The sequence below is a fragment of the Lepidochelys kempii genome, chromosome 4, assembly GCF_965140285.1.
Source record: "Lepidochelys kempii isolate rLepKem1 chromosome 4, rLepKem1.hap1, whole genome shotgun sequence".
In the NCBI taxonomy this organism is placed as follows: Eukaryota; Metazoa; Chordata; order Testudines; family Cheloniidae; genus Lepidochelys; species Lepidochelys kempii.
This window is the reverse complement of record NC_136383.1, coordinates 68,782,501-68,801,169: the sequence shown is the minus strand read 5'-3', so window position 1 is coordinate 68,801,169 and position 18,669 is coordinate 68,782,501. Positions and strand designations below refer to the sequence as shown.

The 18,669-nt window shown below is 40.6% G+C and overlaps 1 protein-coding gene across 2 annotated transcripts in view; it reads left to right on the top strand.

Moving 5' to 3' along the window:
• Nucleotides 1–18,669, top strand: part of SH3RF1 (SH3 domain containing ring finger 1) — a 160,878-nt gene that overhangs the window by 98,513 nt on the left and 43,696 nt on the right. For both annotated transcript variants that reach the window (XM_073341607.2, XM_073341608.2), the window contains exons 6-7: nucleotides 954–1,064; nucleotides 16,803–16,957. In XM_073341607.2, coding sequence (XP_073197708.1) covers nucleotides 954–1,064; nucleotides 16,803–16,957 — 266 coding nt within the window. The remainder of the gene's footprint in view (nucleotides 1–953; nucleotides 1,065–16,802; nucleotides 16,958–18,669) is intronic.

Here is an 18,669-nt window from a genome sequence, read left to right as displayed (position 1 = left end):
AACATTTAATACATTTTAATGAATATTCTAAAGCATTTTTGTCATAATAAAGGCTTCAAATCCTTTTCAAACTAAACATATGTAATAAATTATATGTAAAGGGATGTTTTCTACTAGTTTAGGCTCCAAATTTAGGGGTTTTGGGGGATTTTTTTTTTTTTGTGCAAAGCCTATTGTAATGTGAATAGAAAGGTTTTTCAGTTTAAGCATTTTGTTCAAGTGCTGTAAATAAAAGAAAACCATCAGCAGATTTATTATAATATATGGGAACAAGAAACTGGACTACTCAGTTGAATTTTGTCCAAATTGAATAAAATACTGAAAATTAACAAAGAGCATACATGGTAAAAGATAAATTTGATTTCAGACACTCTTGGACTTTGAACAATCTCTGATGTTATTTCTGATACTGATAAGGGAGAGTATTAGATTATATCTGATTCTATTTTTAAAAAACCTTGAGTGTTCTTCTAATGTCTTGATTACACGTTACTGTCTTTGATGAACAATCTTCTGTAGTACAGTACTTGTAAAGTTGACAGTTGTGGGGAGAATATATTAAAGAAAGCTATAAAATGCTAAGAGGATTTCACATAAAGCTTACAAACTAATTAAATGTTTTATATTTAAATTCATTTGCTCTCTGCTATTAAGAGAAAAATAAACATATAGTGTTTTTCACCCAGTTAGTTGCATGTATATCTCCCAGTTTTTCTGAAAGATCATTTCTGTCTTATATAGAGCCTGAAAAATTAGCAGTGTCATCTAATACAAATATTCTATGTAAATTACTACCAGAAAGTCAAAGTAACAAGCTAAAGTTGCTGATGGTGGTATTCACAGAAGAGTGCTGGTAGTACATTAATCAAAAAGCGTACCAATCTACCATGACAAGATATTGTTTTAGGAACTACCTAAAACTGACATCAATCTTTTTTTTTTTTTTTTGACAGGTTCATATCAGTACCACAGGACTAATTGTGACCCCACCCCCTAGCAGCCCGGTTACAACTGGGCCTTCATTTACCTTCCCATCTGAGGTCACCTACCAAGCTGCTCTTGGCGTAAGTAGCATTTGACAAAACTGAGGCTCCTTGTGCATCTTTTGTCTCCATTGTCATTCTCCTTTCTGCAGTTCTGGTAAACTGGTTAGAAACTTTTGTGTTGTTTGATGTGATTACATCTGTGATAGGTGGTAGCACACATTGAACTATGGCAAAAGTTTTGCACTAAAGATCCTGGACAGCATCCTATGCCTTTCATTCCGCAGTCTTGCTCTGCCTTGCTGTGGAGTAAGTATGAGAAGCATACTCTTGCCCCTTCCCAAGAGAACAACACTTTTACTCAACATGAGTCAGAAAGCAAATTAAAAAAAAGGGGAAAGAAATGTCTTATGAAGAGCAACTTGCTTGAATCCTCAACTTCTGGATCTTTGTCCCTCCTGCATTCAGTACCCAGAACTATCATGGAACAATCCCTGAATCATCTGCTGTACCTGGGTCTTCCATTTCTAAATCAGATGAGCCTATTTTGATTATCCTGTCTGATCTCTCTGAATATCAAATACTATAGTCGCATTTGCAGCAAAGTCTGTTAGCTCTTCTGTTTTCATAGATTCAGTTTTTAAGGCCAAAAGGGACCATTCTTATAATTTAGTCTGACCTCCACATAAAACAGGCTATAGACCTTTCCTGAATTAATTCCTTTTGCAAATCCAATAGCTGTGGTTGAACTAGAGCATATCTGTTAGAAGAACATCCAATCTTGATTTTAAAATTTCCAGTGGTGGAGAATCCATAACAGCCCCTGTAAGTTGCTCCAATGGTTAATTACCCTCTCTGTTAAAAATTTGCACATTATTTCTAGTCTCAGTTTGTATATCTTCAACTTCCAACCATTGAGCTTTTTTATACCTTTGTCTGACAGATTGAAGAGGCCTCTATTTTAAAATTTCTGTTCCCTATGTAGGCACTTGTAGACTGTGATTAAGTTATCCCTTAACCTTCTCTTGAACAAGCTGTGACATACCAGGGTACAATCCAGACTGAGTAGCTGTGTCACCCCTGCCCTATAACCTGTGGTGCCCTTTACAATGTTTTGCTGCTGTGGCCCCCAACCTAGACTGTTCACAAACAGCCTCCAGCATGTAAGTCACTCCCAGCTATGTCTGTGAGTGTTGTGCAGCCAGCCAGCCAGCCATACCTTGGCTCTTACTAGCCTTAAAAATTATTACAGGGTGATCCGAACACAATCCCAGTCCCATATTTTTCCCCAGAAACATAAGGCCTTGTGAGGCAGTGTCCATGCAACAGTGCCCCCCTGGACAAACAGACGGGTGTGGCTCTGGATCACGCAGCTCAGCAGGGTGGTCAGTCCATTCTTGGTGTCCAGGAATCTGGAAACTCTTTGTTCTCAGGTCTGCCAGTGAGTGGAACTTAGGCCAACGCACTCCTCTGGATACCAGTTCAGGGCCCTCAGGCTAGACAAGTAGAATAAGGATTCGTCGATTCTGACAGTGCCCTGAGCTCCTTTCTACCTTCCCTCAGGCCTTTGTAGGCTCTTCAATCTGTTGGCCTGTTTGCTGCTTTTCTGGGGTGTTTGTCCCCGGGCGTCTCTCTAGCACAGACGTTCCTTTTTCCAGTCTGCTCACTTTCCTGTTAGCCTCCCCCCTCTTCTGCTTCCCAGCCCTTTTATTCTCCCAGCTGCTGTGAAAATGCAGATCAGCTGTGGCCAGCAGTGCCTGTATTACCCATTTGGTTGCTGGGCTAGCATGTGGCACATACACCCCATGATAGTCCTGTTCTGCCCCGCTGCTCCTGGACCGTACAAATATAGTAAGTCCATTATTTCTTTAAGGGAATTATATGCTCACAATTTGTTACTCCAAATGACATTACCCAGTACTTCAGTTTGAGCACACTGGATTAGATAAAACAATAAAAAAAGTTTATTAACTAAAAAGAGAGAGATTTTAAGTGTAAGTAATGAGGCATAAAAGTGAGAAATAGTTACAAGAAAAATAAAGATAAAACACTTACTGGTGCCTAACTTAAGAAACTATATAGATTCAAAGCAAAGTTTTCTCACCACATGCTTTCAGCAGTCTTACTGACCAAAGTCTTTAGGTCAGGACCTCTCCCACAGAGTCCAGTGGCTGCTTTCTTTGTCTCCTCAGGTACAGTGAATGCGATGGGCAGGGAGAGAAAAAGAGGTGCATTGGAATGTTTGTGCCTCCTTTTTATAGTTTCAGTCCCCCTCTTGAAAAAATTTCCACCTGAGATCCAGGAGTCTCGTTCCCTCCTGGTTTTTTCACCTGTTTGAACTTCCTTTGTCTTCCCTTCCTGCTTGATGACTCTGTTTACTGCTTAAATGTAAATTAAGGCAAGCACACATTTCTTTGTTTAGGACAGACCGGTTTGCCAGCTTCTGTTTGGGCAGGGCTCTGGGGTTTGGAACATGTATTGTTAACACCACACGTATTGTTAACACCACACACTGGAATCTTTTAACTTCACGTACAGTGTTGCCACACATATTTTACCAGGACAATACTGACCAGCAGATTTTGAGTTTTCAAAAGATACCTACAGGCATACTTTGTACAAAGATTATTACAGTAGCATGATGGGTGTGAATACAGGGTATATTCCATCATACAAGCTAAATAAATTCAGCTCCTTGCATCTCTCATTAAAAGGTATGTTTTCCAGTCCTTTACTTATTCTCATGGCTCTTCTCTGAATCCTCTCCAGTTTTTCAACATCCTTGAATTGTGGACACCAGAACTGGACACAGTATTCCAATGGTAGGTGCACCTGTGCCAAATACAGAGGTAATATAACCTCCCTATTCTTATCTGATATTTCTTTGTTTGTACATCCAAAGACCTCATTAGATCTTTTGGCCATAGTGTTGCACTGAGAGCTCATGTTCAGTTTATTATCCACCATGATCCTCAATATTATCCACCATGATCCTCAAGTCTTTTAAAGTTACTGCTTCCCATGATAACATCCCCCATTCTGTAAGTATGGTCTTCATTCTTTGTTCCTAAAGGTAAGATCTTACATTTGGCCATATTGAAACACATATTGCTGATTGTTGAGATCCAGACCATGTTGAACAGTTCCTGTCCTCTTCATTACTTACCAGTCCCCAATCTTTTTATCATTTGCAAATTTTATCAGTAATGATATTCTTTTAATTTCTTCTGTTCTATTCTATGAAGATTCTTACACCACTCTCATCACTGTAATATCTGAGCACTTTCCAGTAGTGCATAAAGTTACTTGATTAATATATGTCATGCTTTTGTTCTCTCATCTACTCCCCGGAGGGAGAAGGGTTTTTGTTTTGTGAATATTTTTATATTCTATAATATTATAAAATTATAATAGATAGATAGATATAGATATATGGGCTGTCAGTCACAGTTATCTCAAGCAATGAACCCAAAACAAATTAGCTGGATTAAAAAAATTAATCCCGATTAGTCACAGTTTTAGTCGCACTGTTAAACAATATTAGAATACCATTTATTTAAGTATTTTTCATGTTTTCTACATTTTCAAATGTATTGATTTCAATTACAACACAGAATACAATGTGTACAGTACTCACTTTATATTATTTGTATTACAAATATTTGCACTGTAAAAAAAGATAAATAATAGAATCATAGGACTGGAAGGGACCTCGAGAGGCCATCTAGTCCAGTCCCCTGCACTCATGGCAGGACTGAGTATTATCTAGACCATCCCTGACAGGAGTTTGTCTAACCTGCTCTTAAAAATCTCCAATGATGGAGGTTCCACTACCTTCCTAGGCAATTTATTCCAGTGCTTAACCACCCTGACATAGTCATAGTGAAAGCGGCCTACAGCTTATCTCTGACAAATTTTCAGAAGCAACTAAACAGTTTTTCCTAATGTACAGCCTAAACCTCCCTTGCTGCAATTTAAGCCCATTGCTTCTTGTCGTATCCTCAGAGGTTAAGAACAATTTTTCTCCGTCCTCTTTGTAACAACTTTTTACGTACTTGAAAACTGTTATGTACCCTCTCAGTCTCTTCTTTTCCAGACTAAACAAATCCAATTTTTTCAATCTTCCCTCATAGATCATGTTTTCTAGACCTTTAATTATTTTTGTTGCTCTTCTCTTGACTCTCTCCAATTTCTCCACATCTTTCCTGAAATGTGGCACCCAGAACTGGACACAGTACTCAAATTGAGGCCTAATCAGCGCGGAGTAGAGTCGAAGAATTACTTCTCGTGCCTTGATTACAACATGTCTGCTAATGCACCCCAGAATAATGTTCAGGTTTTTTTGCAACAGCGTTACACTGTTGACTCATATTTAGCTTGTGGTCCACTATGACCTCCATATCCCTTTCCGCAGTACTCCTTCATAGGCAGTCATTTCCCATTTTGTATGTAAAGAAAAGATATTTTTCAGTTCATCTCATACAAGTACTGTAGTGCAATTTCTTTATTGAAAATGGAATGCACCTAACAAATGTAGATTTTTTTTGTTACATAACTGCACTCAAAAACAAAACAAAAACCAAAAGAATGTTAAACTTCTTGTGAAGCCAATTGCTAAGACAAACAAGTTTGTTTGAGACAATGCTGCTAGCTTCTTATTTACAATGCCACCTAAAATTGAGAACAAGCATTTGAATGGCATTTTTAGCCATAGCTGGTGTTGCCGGGTGCCAGATATGCTAAACAGTCATATGCCCCTTCATGTTTCAGCCACCATTCCAGAAGACACTATGTAAAATAATAATAATAATTCTACATTTGTAAGTTGCATTTTCATGATTGTACTACAGTACATGTATGAAGTGAGTTGAAAAAGACTATTTCTTTTGTTTACAAATATTTGCACTGTAAAAATATAATAAAAAATAATATAAAGTGAGCACTGTACACTTTATAGTCTGTTGTAATTGAAATCAATGTATTTGAAAAAGTAGAAAATGTCAGAATATATTTAAATAAATGGTATTCTATTATTGTTTAACAGTGTGATTAAAACGCCGATTAAACGCATTTTTTAAAATCAAATTAATTTAGAAGGCGAGGTCAAAGACATGTGGACAGTGATGAAGTTTGTAATGGCCCTTCATTCCTGGGGTGGTTAATTCCATAGTTTTGGGCCAGCCTCCAAAATAGCTCAGTCTCCTTCACAGACAATCTTTACACATTACAGTTGAAAGTTCAGTTTTGCCAGAGGAGCGTAGTTGTCAACCATGATCTTCATCCTAGAGCTTTAGTCGATCTTTTAGGCACCCTGTGACCACGCCATAAAGTGTCTTGAAGATAAGGACTGTGGTTTTGAACATGCTTAATTATTCTATGGGAAACCAGTGTGAGGAGTGGAGGACAAATTTGATGTGTTCACAGTAGCTAGTGTTGCTGAGAGGAGACTGCAGCATTCTCTAGCAGTTGGAGTTTCCTCAGTTGTGAAGATGCCAGACCCCCATTGCTTTAGTTCAGCTGAGAGGCAACAAAGGTGCGAATAACTGAGGCCACATCATCATTTGGCAGGATGGAAATAAGTCTTCTAGCCAACTGGATATGGTAGAAATGCTATTAGGTGAGATCTTAGAATTAGTTCACTTTAATCCAAGAGCACTCCTGAGCTACACGCTGAATTTTTTGATTGTGGCTCAACCAAAGGAGACTGCACTGTGGCTGTGAACTCTTCACTCAGCCCACAAGCATTAAGCTCTGTCTTGCACAGGTTGAGACAGGTCATTGATGATGATATTACTAATCCCTGTGGGACCCTACTAGAAACACACCAACTCAGTGTTGACTCCCCATTTACAAATACATTTTAAGAGCTAACAGTTAGCCAGTTTTTAAATCTGTTTCATATGTGCCTTGTTGATTTTGAATCATTCCAGTTTCTTAATCAAAATATTGTGTTACCAAATCAAATGCCTAACAGAAGTTTTAAGTACACTACTTCAACACTATTATCATTATCAACCAAAGTAAATAGTCTAATCTAAAATTATATCAAATTTAATTTGACGAGATTTATTTTCCTTAAACATACATTGGTTGACATGAGTTATATTACCATCCTTTAATTCTTTATTAACCAAGTTCCATATCAGCTGTTTCATTGTTTTCCCTGAAATTGAAGTCAGGCTGACAAGTCTATAATTAAGTGAGATCATCCTGATTATCTTTTTAAAATATTGATACAACATTAGCTTTCTTCCAGTCCTCTGGAACTTCCCCAGTGTTCCAAGACTTATTAAAAATCAACTATAACAGTCCACAGAGTTTATTGGCCAGCTCTTTTAGAACTCTTGGATGCAAGTTATCCTGTCCTGCTATGTAAATATGTCTAACATTAGTAGTTTTGTCTCTAATCCATGTCCTGTACTCTGAGGAAGGTTCTTTCATCTGTTAGAGACATCTTGATATGGAAGACAGTGCTAGTGAGTACAGACAACACAACAGTAGTTGCCTAGCTGAGATAAAGGGCACTTAGTGTGTGTTTTCTGGTTTGGATCCAGCTTTCTCTTACTGACTGAAAAAAATGTATCTTCTGAGACAAAACATTTCACAGAGAATTTAAGTCACTGTGCAGTCAGTACTGCAGAGCAGTTCTCCCAGGAGAAAAATCCAGATCCAGATATAGGTGCCTCTTCTTAGATATGATAGTATCTTTTTTGAATTCCATGCTGCCCTACTATTGCACCTACTGCCACTCTCTGTAAACTACTTCAGAACATGCCTTTGTAATTTTTGGCCTTTTTATTCTTCCCTGTCTCGCCTTCATGAGGGTACCTGTAAGAACTGGCAGACAAAGTCAGTACCATAATCATCTGTGCCATGCAAGATGAGAAGTTGCAGATGTCCACTAGTAGGTCTTGTTTCTGGCTCAGGTCTCAAAAAGACATGTGTGATTCAACATCGTGATTTCAAGAAACTTGTAAGAGTTCTGTCTTAAGGTTTTTTCCTCTGTCATAACTAGTACTCTTCTTTATTCTATGAGATCCAGTAGCTCCATGTTTGTTGCCAAACATGCAAGTCACTTTATTTTGCTGTTAGTGAAAGTCATTAAAACTATCAGGTTCCTTTAGTTGCATTGGAGTTTCTTCAAAAATGCCTGACAAAGGCTGTGGCATTAATACCCTTAAGAGTTAAACCACAGCAGTAAGTGTAACCCAGAGCGGGAGAGACATCATTGGTTCACATCCTCTAGTGGTGCTTTCTTTTTGACCAGGTTCCGTGTTAGGCCTCTGATTAGGCAAGGCATGTAATTCCTATGGGGAATCTGAATTTATTCTCTGCTGTCTGCTTGAAGTCCTGGGCTTTATGTACGGAAGTCTGTTGACTCTTAATGTTCTTTTTCTTATTACCTTATTTTCAGTAAGAAGAAACTGTGCGCTGGCAGCTTTATTCTTTCTATGTATACAAGCTGCAGTCTTGTGGCCTTGTATTCTTCTACTGTAAATAATGTTAGACACGTCTTCAGATGAAGCAACCTATGGTCACAGAATGCACTATAGTTCTTTTAAAATTCCCCTTTCTCTCCTGTTTCATAACCTCTTGTCTTATTTGTAATAGTGTGCTAGACAGATCCTAAGAGTTCCAGATGGCTGTTTTGGAGTTGTGTAAGGTAGATTTTGTATCTGTAAATGATGTTTATGCATCCCTGGACTCTGAGACTGATACCTCCTTGGTATCTTGGATAGTATTAGTATCAGTGATAGGTGCAGTTGGTTCTTGACATTCATAACCTGTTAACCATTGCTGGCTTAATTTCTTTTTTTTTTTTTATTTAGAAGTGGGAACTAGCTCACGGATTTTTAGTTACTGATTTTTAAGGCTCTCCCTTTAACTTTCCTCTTTGATTCTGGAATACTGTGGAAATTGCTTGGGAATCTGAATGCAACAGGGAGTCTTTAATCCCCAAACTTTTGCTATACTTTGATTAGTGTTTCTGGCTATTATATGTGATGACCATAAACAACCCAGTAATTTCAGGCTCGTGTTTCTGTACCTGTGATATTTTACTTAAGGGTGGTGGCTATTGTTTTAACTATGGACTAACCCAAAGATGGCACAAGGTTTAGTTCACGTAATACAGCTCCTTTTATGTTACAACAAACTAAGCTGAGAAGAAAAAGGAGGAGGAACTGAAGAGTCAGAACAGGAAGTCCCAACCAACTCCTCTAAGTAACAAGTGTCCATCTTTAAATAATCTCTGAAAAAATGTATCTATCATATATCTGTGGGGCCTAATGGAGAAAAAGTTACTGTCTTGTTCCATCCCCTATAGGATAAGAGGCACGCTTATTTTCTAGGGAGGGTATGACAAGCCCTCTAGGTTGAACTGGAGAGCAAATGGCTCCAGGACAAATCTGAGAGAGTTCCTGGAGCTAAGGACTCTGTGGGTCTTGTAGCTGTGCTCATGTTTAAGGCCCTGCTATGATTGAGTGGTTGCACTCTCCTGTCTTGAAAGTGATACACATATATGGTCCAAAGAATGTCAAGACTGCTATTCTTATTCCCTTTGGAATACTACAGTTGTGGATGCTGTTTTGACCAAAGCCAAAAGTTCTATGAGATGTGAAATTTATGACTTTGGACTAAAATCCTTAGAGATAAGCATTAGGAATGGGACAATTTTCAAATTGGAGTAATAGCTACATGCATTGTAAACTACTTGTACTGCATGGGCAAAATTTAATTTTATATTTACAAGATCTATAATTTCACTGTTTCTGAAAGAAATTCAGAATATGGTTCTAAAGAAGTTGTACCTGGGATGATAATTCAGCAGGAGTTCTCTCTACACTAACAGCAACAAAATAATAATTTAGGTATAATTTGTATGGTATAACTTCTAATAGTAGAAAGATACTTGCCATGGTTTTCACTGAAAAATGCAGATCGTTAACAGGTGTTTTGAAGGAGGAGAAAGGAGGTAATTTGCCCTAGTAGAGTGAGAGAATTCCATTCAGAAGTAGCAGAGGAAGAGAAATGTAACGTGACACCATCATATTGATTGCCTCATGATCATTCTGCCTTTAGATTCTGGTATGAAACTGAAACTACATTGCTGGGTTTGGGCAATGATCTCCTATCCAGCAGTGTCCATGCTGCTGCCTTTTGATACTGCTGAACATGAAGTGGTGTTGACAAGTTTGCAGTAAATAGTAGCATATTGAAGAAAAGGAGTACTTGTGGCATAAGTTTATGCTCAAATAAATTTGTTAGTCGCTAAGGTGCCACAAGTACTCCTTTTCTTTTTGCGAATACAGACTAACACGGCTGCTACTCTGAAACCTAGTAGCACATTGTTTTACTTTGGAGGACTCTGAGGGAAATTAGGGGTTATTTGTTACCCTAAAGGGGGAACTACAGGATTCTGTCCTGGTCACACACACAATTTGTGTGTGTGTGTGATTGAATATGAAGCTGTCTGATAAGGAGGCATGGACTGTCATGCTTTAGAGTGCTAATGACACTTTGCTCTATATCTCCTTCATGTCAAACCATCCGATTCAATGGTACAAATAACTCTGCAGGAGGGGGCATGAATAAGAGGCTAGCTGTCTGATGGTTAGTCTTTATAAAAGGAAGATAATTTCGGTAGGCTGGGGGAAACAACCAGAAGTCATGAGGGATTATATCAGTGTGGCTTTTGTAAGTAGTTCAGGTCATAGTTTAGGAATTTTGTTAGACCTGAACCTGAATTAATTAACCTTCTGGGCATGGTGCAAGGCACATGTTTTTCCAGACGTTTTGGCAGGTGATGATCAGAGGGATGATAGGACATATTATTGTTACTTTGCTATTATGTCTTTTTTGTAATATTTTGATGTTTAAGATGACTATTGATCTTTAGTTGATAGAGGTAGAGAATCGGATTTTTTACATCTGATTTTTGATATTATTTATGAGTGCCTAGAACATAGGAGGGATGCCTATATGGAATTTTAACCTGAAGTAAATAAAGTAGCACATCATTTTAGCTATTTTGCAACAGAATGCAGTGTGTGGTACTTTTTAAAATTCAAAACCCTTCCATTTATGGTGAAGACTTTTGAAAAATGCTGTTTTCTACAGTCAAGTGCATTCTGTGGCTGGAAAGTGATTATGCAATCACAGTGAGCTCTATTTTTTTCCTCTTTGAATTTCATTAGGCAAAAAATTCCTTTTTAACCAGCGTAAAAGGTTTTACTCCCTCACTTATATTTGTGCTTTTTTTGTGTGAAATATTGAATATAGGAACTGTCAGACTTGGCTTGAACTAGAGGCAGATTTGTCTCTCAGTATTTCTAAGAGATGGCTGAATGCCAGAATTTCTGAAAATTTGGCTAAAGCATTTGGATCTAGTTTATTAAGTTGGAGCAGAGCAATTTGTGGAGCATTTTTTTGTCTACAGTCAATCAGGTATTTTGTTTAGATTTCTAAGTACTTGCCAAGTCTTCTGAAGTTTAATTGGGGTGCAGCTCGCTGCAGGTTTTATCCCTATAGGGTAGGATTAGACAATGGCGAGGACAGCATAAGAACCTGAATAGAATAGAATGTTGTGAGGGATTGGACTTTAAAAAAAAAATAAGAACTCTCTTTATGGCATGTATTCATAAAAGTAAAGTACATCTCCAAGAAGGATACACATTTTAGAAGATAATCAAAGTGTAAACTGGTGGTGCCTGCATATTGTGTGTAAATATTTGCTGCATATTGTCAGAATTAGTTTCCAAGGACTTCTAATTGACCTCTTTCATAAAGGATAGACATAAGAGGATCCTGTGCTTTTGTTGGTTGTTTTGAATAGTAGTTTACATTATTAGTATTGTTACTGTTACTATTACTATTATTATTATATTTGTATTACCATAGCACTTAGGGGCCCCAGTCCTGGAGCAGGACTTCATTGGCTAGGCACTGCATAAACACAGAACAAAGAGTTAGTCCCTGCCCCACAGGGCGTGCCATCTCAGTATAAGACAAGAAACAACAAATGGAGACAGAAGGGGGAGTACAAGGAAACAAAGAGGCCATGTATACACTCCAGAGCTAATGCGAGCATAGCCCCATAGGCTGTCTACGTTTACAGCAGAGTGTAGTAGAAAGCTGCTAGTAGAGAGTGTAGCAGAGAGTACAGGAGCTGCCAGAACCTTTCCCTGCTGCAGGAGCCTTTCTCCACTGCCTCCCCACTGCCAGAGCCTTTCCTTGCTGCCAGAGCCTTTCAAAGTGGCAGGGAAAGGCTCCGGCAGTGGGGAGGTGGTGGGAGATTACATTGCTAAAAATATGTGTACATGTTTGAGGTACTACTTAGGCTTGTAGAGACCTGTGTAGGGTATATTGCCTAAGGTTCAAGCATGTGTAAGCGGGGGAATAGTCTCGCTCTTGTGGGGAACTTTCCTGGCTTCTGCACTACCCCGGTGAAGTGGGCTAGCGAAAGGATCAGAGTCCTCGCTCCCACTTCCTTTACCCAGTGGCCTCCCTGCCCTGGAGGACTCCCCTTCCACTCTCCTGTCTGGCAGAGTCCTCAGAACCCCAACAAGGCTGGGCCCAGGATTCCTGGGAGCTCGACCTCCAACCCTGCTGTGGTCACCTAGGACAGGGGCTAGGGTGTCCCCACTCCGGGGTACTCTCTCTGCACTGGTCACTTCTCGGACCCACTGACCATTCCATACAAGTTAAAGCAAATGCAAGTTATTTAATCAACAATTAATTTTAAAAAGAATAAGGAAAAATGGGAAAGGTTAAAGGAAACACATCAACCCGCTCTGTGGCAGGGAACATCACAAACAGTGTCTCTGGAATGTCAGGGCAGTTCACAGTCTGTTCCTTGTAAGTCCCAGGCCTTCTTCTCAGGCCCTGGCTGTGCTGTAGGGATGCTGTGGGTTGGACACTTGCTCTGGTGGTGGCCACACTCTCTCAGGCTCTAAGTGGTAGGACCCTTCTTCCCAGTGTCGCCCCCGCCCTGTCAGGGTTACGATCCAAGCCTGGCCTGCAGAGCCTCTTGGCTGAGGCGTCTGCCTGTGCTGGGCCCACTGCCCAGGGTCCCCCTCGCTCTCCTCTGCTGCTCACTGCACCCAGCTCTGGACTGCTCCAGCCCCAGCTCCACCACTCTGGCCCCTCTGGCTCTGGTTGCTGCAGCTCTGCTCCCAGGACAGGTCTGCTCTGCAGGCTGCTTCTGTGAGTCTGCTCCTAGCACTGACCTGCTTCCTGGGCTGCTTTTCTGGCCCCTCTGGCTCTGGTTGCTGCAGCTCTGCTCCCAGGACAAGGTCTGCTCTCTCTGGGCTGCTTTTCTGGTCCCTCTGGATCTGGCACAGCTCTGCTCCCCAGCTTAGCCTGGGCCCCTGCTTTCTCCTTAGTTCGGCCCCACTCTGTCTGACCCAGGCAAATCCAGCTCACTTGGAGGATGGGACCTCCCTGGCCTCCTGACTCTCTGATTAGCCTGCCCGTCGTGTCATTCAGGCTGACCTGGAGCATTGGCCTCTCCCCATTGTTCCTGGGGACTATCAGTCTCAGGGTCCTGATTTCCCATAGACCCTTCCCCTTTTAGTACTGGGAACTAGCCAACCAAAACGCCCCCACTGAATGTTAGTAAGTGGTCAACAGTCCCCTTACACATGTAGGGCACTCTACTTATCTATTCTAAGCCATGCCCCAGCATCTATACTGTTATTTATACCCATGCAAGGTGGACATGCAATGTCTGTACTCTACACTCCATCATAAGTCTAGAGTTACCTTCAGTATAAGGCAGAAGTGGGCAAACTACGGCCCGCTGGCTACATCCGGCCCGCAGGACTGTTCTGCCTGGCCCTTGAGCTCCCAGTCAGGACAGCTAGCCCCCAGCCCCTCCCCTGCTGTCCTCCCTCCCCCGCAGCCTCAGCTCCGTGCACCGCCAGCACTGTGGCCCACAGCTCCTGCCAGGGAGAGTGGCGGCATGGCTGCAAGCTCCTGCTGCTCTGAGCGGCATGGTAAGGGGGCAGGGGGCGGGGGGGGAGGGGTTGGATAAGGGGCAGGAGGTTCCGGGGGGCAGTCAGGGGACAGTTGGACAGGGCGGTCAGGGGATGGGGAACGGGGGGGGGGGGTTTGGATAGGGGGTGGAGTCCCAGGGGACAGGGAGTAGGGGGTGGAGTCCCAGGGGACAGGGAGTAGGGGGTGGAGACCCGGGTGACCTATCAGGGGGCGGGGGTGTTGATGGGGTCGGGGCAATCAGGGGACAGGGAGCAGGAGGGGTTGGATGGGGGTGGGGTCCCAGGGGGTGGTTAGGGGCAGGGGTCCTGGGAGGGGGCAGTCAGGGGACAAGGAGCAGGGGGGTTGGATGGGTTGGGGGTTCTGAGGGGGGCAGTCAGGAAGTGGGAGGGGGTGGGGGCCAGGCTGTTTGGGGAGGCACAGCCTTCCCTTCCCGGCCCTCCATACAGTTTCGCAACCCCGATGTGGCGCTCAGGCCAGAAAGTTTGCCCACCCCTTGTATAAGGCAAGAAACAGCAGATGGAGACAAAGGGGGTACAAGGAAACAATGAGGCCATATCCACACTCCAGAGCCTATGCCGGCGTAACCCTGTATTGTAGATACTTGTCTGCTGACAGAAGTTTTTCTATCAGTATGGTAATACCACCTCCCCAAATAACATTAGCTATGCTGACAGAAGCGCTCTTCTTTCAGCATAGTTGTGTCTACACCTGGGCTTTTTCAGCATAGCAATGTTGACTGGAGGGTGTGATTTCCCTGTGCCACCCACCCCTGCAATCCTTGTGATGTAGCTATGTCAGCATAACTTAGTAGTGTAGATCAGGTCTGAGACAGTATTGGTCAGCATCATAGGCAGTTGTGTCAATATGCCAGCAGTCTAACTGTTGTCAAATTTTTGGTAGGCAAACATAATGATAGTTACTTAAGGTGTTGAACTCCATTAGTTTAATTTCATTAACCTTCTTCAGCAAAATACTTTCCATGGTCTGTTTTTATTTAAAAAAACAAACAAAGCAGAGATCCTGTACTATGCTACTGGTGTACAATCAAGTGTATTAACAGAACCAATAAAGTACAAGAGAGATCTCACCATACAATTCCATACAGTGGTATTGTAACATCTGTGGATGTTACAGTTCAAGTGTTAAGAAAGTAACTGAATTTGTAAATTCCAAATGATCTCCTGTCCTTTATATAATTGGACTATAAATAACGTTGTCAACAAAAATAATATAAAGTAGTTTTGATAGTGTTGTTATCCAATGCCAAACATTTTTTAAAACCTTGGGGGTTTTTTTTTGTTTCACTGGTCTAGAATCCTAAATGGATATTATCTGGCCAATGTATATAGCTGTTACTAGCATAGCACGTTACATTCTTCTGGGAGGTCATGTACGTTCTGTATTGGGTACAGTTGATTTATTTTGAAATCACAAGGCTGTATCTATAATCAGAAGAAGATTTAAATGAAAATAAGGTATAGCTGTTTCCCATCTTACCTTATTGATCACACCATTATTAAGCATTTTTGAGGAATACATTTTCATTATATTGTGCTTATAAGGCTGGTTGATGTGTGACCATTTCTGCTAGGTTTTGAAAACCATGAACATATAGTTCATTACTGAATACTGAAAGTGCAAGATTGCATTTTATGAAGCTGTCTTTTATTAATACATTGAATGCAGTATGGTGGTAATCTCACTGTGTGTGTTGCTACAGCATCTTGTATGAATATTTACTTAGAAACATGTGAAAGAAAAAACTTAACAAATCAGTGTTCAGACAAAAAATCTGCTTGAATGTAATTTGAATTCTGAATGTTATGGTCGCAATTTATATTTATGTGCTGATGTATTGGAACAGACAGGTATACAATACATTTTGTCAGTGTATATTTTTAATTTGGGGTCTTCAAAGCTGAATGAACAATGAAATGGTTCAGAAATTTGTTTAGAAATTAAGGGATTGCTTTACAGTAGAGTTGATAAGTGAAAATAGTTTATGCTTTCTGTATCACATACTGGGGGGGTTGTATTCAGTTCTTACATGGGATGGTTCAAAGAGGGTTTGGGGGGGGGCAGTCCCCCATTGTGAGCCTGTTTTCCCAGGAGTGTCAGTACACAGGCTCCTAAAGAATTATCTGAGGTTTTATAGATCAGAAGGTAACAATTACTCTATTGATTTTCAAAAGGAATGGAATCCTGTAGGCAGAACCCCCGTTAGGATCTGCCTGTAAGGGAACTGCAGCTTTTCACTGGTGTGCTTGTTAAAGATTACCAGTCTTGATAATACTGAATTTCAAAAGCTGGCACTTCTAAATAAAAGAATAAATGAAAATGGCAACAATAGCACAGTGACTGTGGTCTGCTATTGTTCTTGCTTTTTGTAGACCACACATCAAAGGGAATTTTCTACTAGGAGTGGTTTTGGGTGCACTGCAGCTGAATTGTATATTGCGTTTCAGCTTCAGGCTACAAAAACAACCAGGGATTGAAGTCTATTCAACAGTAGGATGTAAAACCTACCTCTTGGAAGGCTTCTTTGGATTCTTGTTAAGAATTCTCATGAAAATGTTGTTTGTTATAATTAGAAACAACACTTTCAGCTTCCCCTGTGCTGGGAAATTACTTGTGTGTTTCCTAAACTGGCTCTAGTGAATTCAAAATCTTAAACTGGAAAAAGAGAGACAAACCTAGTTGTCTAGTTATGTCTTATCAACCGATGGTAGAATGCTGTGCTCAACTAATTTACTGTTAAAGATTTTTTTTCAGTATCTTAACACACTGTATTTTCTCTTGCTCTTTTTATTCTTTTAATACTAGAATATGAATCCCCCCCTTCCGCCACCACCTCTTTTGTCTGCCACAATCATTGCTTCAACATCTTCAGGGCTGCCTTCTCCAGGAGTAATACAAAGGCCTGCATCAGGATCAACTGACCAAACAGCACATTTACGGCCACAGTCTCGACCAAGTGTGTAAGTGAAATTGAAATGTGTTACCAGTTGTCAGTTTGGGAAGTGGGCAGAAGGGAGGTGTGAAGGGAAGGGGAAAGAGGAGAAGAAAATACAGTAAGACAGGTCATGTCAGATATAAATTGGTACATGTTCATGACTCACCAGCTGGCCTGAGTCCTGCTAAAATTCCCAGAAAGCAGTGCTTATAATTAGAAAACAAAAGCAACACAGTGGAGTTGATACGTGATCTCCCCTAACAGTCTTCATGCTGAAACCTATTTATAGCATAGGTAAATATAATAGCATGCTGCTGCATTATATTATGTGAATAAAGTACAAATATATGGAATATTCATCATGTAGAGAGGGAATGTACTTTTCTTTTCCTTGAGTTAGGGATGAGGACTATCTAATTAACAAGTGGCAATGTCCTGAGTGAGTTCCTTCAGTGTCATCTACTATAAAAGGAATCAAAAGACCATCCCCATGTAGAATAATTTATGCTAGGACACAGAAAGCGTTGTATCTTGTTTGGCATGTTATATTAGCATCTCATTGTCAGGCTGCCTGTGCAGGTTGCAAGTGCAGTTCGACTGAGGATTCTACAGTTAAGTTAATTAGTGGATGGCAGTTTGGAATGAAGACAGAAAGCTGTTAGCTAGTGTTATGTCCTCACTCTTGTAATACAAGCAAATGGGAGTAATATTGCCAGGTGAAAAATATTTAATATATAACCTGTGGTCCTGACAGCATTTCTCTTCCTGAAAATTACATTGTATGAGCAATCTGGGAAAGTAGATTATGTAGGTGGGGGACTGCACAAATTGCTGGACAGGTGGAAGCAGTAAATGTTTGATATAGGAGGGAAGGGGACAAAAATACCCGCTTCCTTTAATCAGTGCACCTAGGACCAATTTTGCCCACACTGACAACATTTTGTAAAGCCTCTTTTTCTCCTTCCCCTCTTTTTCCTACCCCTGAGAATGAGAGTGGAAAGATTTGTTGACTTCCCAGCCAGTGTATGTAGTGATGGGCCCTTTTTCAAAAGGGGGCTTTTGTATTTTTGAAAAATGCTATAACTTATTTGTAGATGTTATTTCCCAGGGGTCTGATATAAACACATATATTTTAAAGTAAAAAACAAAAACAAAAAAGCTTGCTCTTCATTTTATCCTGGTGCAGAGTGTAGAAGAAAGGTGGTGAGCAGACGGTTTCTCCCACTCTAAAGTGGCAATTAGAAATCCTACACTACTGGGAAATGTCCCTAATAATATCTAGTACAGAACTGTAGAAGTATCTGTTTTATTTTTATTTTTGAAAAGCTAAGTTTGGAAGTTGTTAAATATATCTTTTAAAAAAGAAACAGAACAGGAGAGGACAAAACTGATACTCCTCCTTACTTCTTCCCCCAGTCATGATTCCAGAGTTACTACATTAAGCTGTAGCTTCTTAGGAGGAAAACAAGTGGGTTTTAAAAGTGAAACAGCAGCTACTCTGTTTGTAGGCATCAGTTTCCAGCAACATAGCACATCTCCCTCCAGCACTTCAGTTGCACTGTAGGGACCCAGTTCTCTGATTTAAAAAGAAAAAGTTGAATCAGAAGTATTTTGTTTATTTCTGAATCTGGTCTTTCATTCCCAAGTATAAATACTCATGGAAAGGAAAAGAAGTGGTGGGGGAAGGCATGGAGAAGGATTTAATGGCTAGGGAAACCCAGAAAAAGAAACTACAGT